This window comes from Branchiostoma floridae, chromosome 14 (assembly GCF_000003815.2).
Source record: "Branchiostoma floridae strain S238N-H82 chromosome 14, Bfl_VNyyK, whole genome shotgun sequence".
Lineage (NCBI taxonomy): Eukaryota > Metazoa > Chordata > Leptocardii > Amphioxiformes > Branchiostomatidae > Branchiostoma > Branchiostoma floridae.
In genome coordinates, this window is record NC_049992.1 from 5,577,839 (window position 1) to 5,582,182 (window position 4,344).

Consider the following 4,344-nt stretch of genomic DNA (forward strand, 5'->3'; position numbering starts at 1 on the left):
GGCCGGCCGACTTCTTTAGCGTACTATTGCCTCTATTTGTCCAATTTCTACAATTAGACCACCGATCCACGTAGCCTGGTAGAGGCTAATTACTGGAGATGCTGGATGTGATTTTGGACACTGACACTGAAGTACAAAAGCTATCGGATGGTATCAGAAACGTCTGGCCGTTTCTTAAGTCATACCCAGTTTCCTGAGTCACTGTTAGGCCATGTTAACATGGTTCTATGGATGACACCCACGCGCGCATCATTTTTCAGCCATTTTCGGTCATTTCCTAATTTAAAGAAAACGTTTTGAACATACTGTTAACCTTTTGAAATTATCAGAAAAATGAGAAAATATATGCCGTAGATTGCGAGAAAAATATCGTAAAACGTATAATGACGTCATAGAATGTCAACACCGATTCCAAGGTTTAAGAAGATGGTGAGAAACATGAAAAATCTATTGTTCGGTATACCATACTTTTATTACATATCATAATGCAGGAAACTTTTTGCCAAGCTATTTTGATCGCGCGCTCGAATCAGTATAAACCCATAAACATTGGGCTTATTTGGCATAAAGGAATGTGTGTTTAGTACCATCATTATAATCATGGAGGGAAAATAATGAATTATTATAGATGTGTGTGTGCGTGTGGGTGTGTGTGAGTGGCGTAACATTAAATGCAATGTTATCAACGCTGTCAGTTGTGAATAGAAGAATTATGGTTGAGGAAATAAGGAGATTCAGAAATTCTGTATGCCAGAGGCTGGTGTTCAGAAGCCGGAAGCCTCGAGGAAATTGCAAGTGTCAAGTGTCGGTTTGAATTGGCGGTTTTTGATGGATGCTTTTTTCTTTAATTGGATGTGTAATGTGAGAGACGGTATCAGCCACCGACACCTTAAATCAAGGAATGAAGATTAGATATCAAACCTTGCTTTACTTGATTGAAAAAAAAAATAATCGCAGAGAACACATCCTACGCAGTTACATCCAACAGCCAAACCGCCTGTCTGGATGACTACCCTGCTCTCTCAACCGTCACCCTCTGATTGACTGACAGCTGGTTGGGGAGAACGTCCACAGGAACTAAGAGTGATGGTTGAAAGAGCAGGGTACATCCAGACAGGCGGTTTGGCTGTTGGATGTCCCTAGCCCTGCGTAGGAGGACGAGGGAATACTTCAGATGGAAACTTTATTTTTGGCGACACCTCAGGGGTGTAGCCTTTCGTGCGTACAATCGTCGTGGTTGCTGTCACCTTGCCATTGCGGGATTTAGTGGCTCCTCTGACTGCAATAGGACTGCCATTAGATATCTATTTCCGCTAGAAAAACACTTTTTAAGACTTTTCTCACTTTACCCAGGTGTGTAATTAATACATGACTGTCGCTGGGAGAGAAAGGGCAGTGGAAGGAAAACTGTCGTCCTGAAAACACAATTGATATCAATTGTTGTGCAATAAAGTTATTATTATTATTATCATATGTGTAAATATATCTCCATGGGTTTTAAAAAGAGAGAAGAAAGCATTACATGTAGCGGTTAACAATAGTGTATGATGTATTCTACAGAAATACATGATGCTTTTGTTCCTTTCTCTTCTATATAGTTTAGTTTAGAATTACTGCATAAGTTTAGTTCTTCTTTTTAATCCATTAGACCAAACGTGGTCCCTTGTGCATTTCGCCTACGAGCATGAACATGCAATGAAGATTATTATTATTATCATTATCATTAATCAACGATATACCCCCCCCCCTCCCAGGTCGGTGCCCTAGTGATGCCCCCCGCCGCCCTGACCACGCTGTTCGGAGAGTGGATCTTCCCGCAGCCCTTCTGTCCCATCTGGGTGTCGTTTGACGTCATGCTGTGTAGCGCCTCCATCCTCAACCTGTGCGCCATCAGTCTGGACAGGTGAGGGGCATGCCTTTCTTTCATTATTAATCCGGAAACAAACAAACAAACAAACAACAACAGCAAAATATTAAGACTGTTAAAGAAATAGTCATAACTTGAAAGTTTATCTGTGTTGGTAGAAGTTATTATTAAAGTAGTTAAACTATAATTTCCAACCCAAAAATTGGACTCACCCAAATTTTCGTCTGAACAGCAGCAGTCTTTGTCAAGGAATGAACAATCCACTGCTGTCGTGACGTCAACTTAAAACCACGGCGAATAATTCAGCTTTAACAGTAAACCCCTACTTGGCAATTGCCTCGAATTTCACACAAATTGAGAGAGCTTAAAACCGAGAGAGAACTCTCCAGTTTCTCCACATAGCAAAATTAAATCCCTATGCAACTTTCTACTTAATCTTCGGCGACAATTGCAAGCAATAATGATGTCACGCTATGCCAGAAGACATGTCAAAACTCAATATCTATTTTTTTCTTCCATTTTTTCTAGATTCATCCAGATCACGAACGGGCTTCAGCACGGGACCTACATGACCCGTACCCGTGTGGCTGTCCTCATCACCGTAGCCTGGCTCCTGTCCATCCTGACGTCATTTCCGCCCATCAACCTCGGCCTCCATGAGCACGCCGGCTTCCCTACCCTCACCAACCTGACCTTCCTCACTGTGACCCCTCAGTGTATCTTTGACCCCAACATGACCTACGCCCTGATTGGTTCAATCGTGACCTTTTACATCCCTCTCACCGCCATCTTGTTCACATACGGGACAATATTCCGCGAGGCAAAACGACAAGCAGCCCGGGTGGCCGCTCTGAACGTACAACTTCGCAACGAGGGGCGGAACAACAGAGGAAGAACAGGTGCTAACGGCATCACGTCACTGAAAGCCATCCGTACGCTTGGCATCATCCTCGGTGCGTTCATGATCACGTGGCTTCCGTTCTTCATCGCTAACGTGGTGCGCCCGTTTTGCTACTGCGTGTCCGGACAGGTGTTTGAGGTGCTCACATGGCTGGGATGGTTCAACTCAGCGCTCAACCCCATCATATACCCTCTCTTCATGAAGGACTTCAAACGTGTCTTCAAGAAGTACATGCCCTTCTGCAAGCGGGACGCGGGAGACTCTGTACATACAGTTCCAGAGGGAGCACAGCTAGGGAAGCCTGCGTACACGCGCTCGGAGTTTGTGAGCGAACAAGTTCCCGGCCCAGCCACCATATCTTGTCGGGACCCGCCAGTGTGTCCACCCGTCGCCCCCACCATGCGCAGAGCAAGCGCGCCTCCGTCGCTTCATGAACTTAAGTCATTGCAAGAACCTTGCTTCCGGGGACCGGCTAGACTATCTTTAACGTTAAATGAATGAAAACCTTTATTGTACATTTTTGCCCAACCGAGCTAAGCACAGGTCACCACAGGGACAGATCATACACCTAGTCTAACAGTTTGCCTTCTTCTCGCTCAGTCGTGGTGATATTCAAAATGTAGGTTTGTATGGGTTTAGTAATAGTCGGTTAAATGAATGCTGCATAGTGAAATCTGGTGACATCGACCACTTCTGAAAGAACGAAAAAAACGACTAGAGTATATAAGTAGACAGATAGCCACTATAGGCAGGATATTTTATGATTGAGTCAATGAGAAAAATGATATTGTCGACAAGCTAAAATGACCCCAGTGTATCCAAATATGTAAATATGGTTTTGTAGTGTGCATGTGCACATGTATCTTGAATTACTAAGTAATCAAGATAGACATTTTATTGTAGATTTTTACAAGTCTAAAGTAGCCGAAGTTATCTTTTACACACACAGTCTCTGTTGAGCAGTGGTTGAACGACGGTACCTAGTGAATTTTGTACAAGTCCAACATTAAGCTCGAATTCTTCTTCAAGCCACCTTTACTCGAGTATTTTACTATCTTGTTTCTAATGATTGATATAGCGTGCTAAGGCTACTTGGTGTGTCTTTAGACACAGTGTTGAAAGAGGACAGTACTCTTTAAATTGTCCTCTTAATTGAATTGAAATACTTTCGACTGCGCCAATATATTCTAGTAGCACGAAGAAATGATTTTAATATGAACATGATAATGTGTATATATTTGATGATCTTGCCGTATGTATATATCTTATTGTCGATTGTAAGAATGATGTGTCGATGTAGAAGATGCGACTTAAGGACGTTATCTGTTTATCTTACAGTCTTAAAGTAACTTTCTTTAATTATGTACAAATACAGCATATGTCATTTATTCTAATGGACAACAGAATAAAAATTCAAACCAAACAACGTTTTTACAAAGCTTCAAAGAAAACTTTTTTCCTTCTCTACATAGCTACACTAGCCTCAGCCGGAACGATATGATGATCACATGGTATTGTTTAGAAAAAAGATCTTTACCATAAAGGTAGTATCTTAAGCTTACTGCAGTTAGGGCAC

General features: G+C 42.3%; 1 protein-coding gene across 1 annotated transcript in view; it reads left to right on the top strand.

Annotated features, from left to right (window-relative positions):
- Positions 1-3,701, top strand: part of LOC118430041 (D(1) dopamine receptor-like) — a 6,556-nt gene extending 2,855 nt beyond the window's left edge. Inside the window, exons 3-4 of the mRNA XM_035840746.1 lie at positions 1,755-1,903; positions 2,396-3,701. Of these exons, the coding sequence (XP_035696639.1) occupies positions 1,755-1,903; positions 2,396-3,269 (1,023 nt within the window). The 3' untranslated portion in view covers positions 3,270-3,701. The remainder of the gene's footprint in view (positions 1-1,754; positions 1,904-2,395) is intronic.
- The last annotated feature ends 643 nt before the right edge of the window (positions 3,702-4,344 follow it).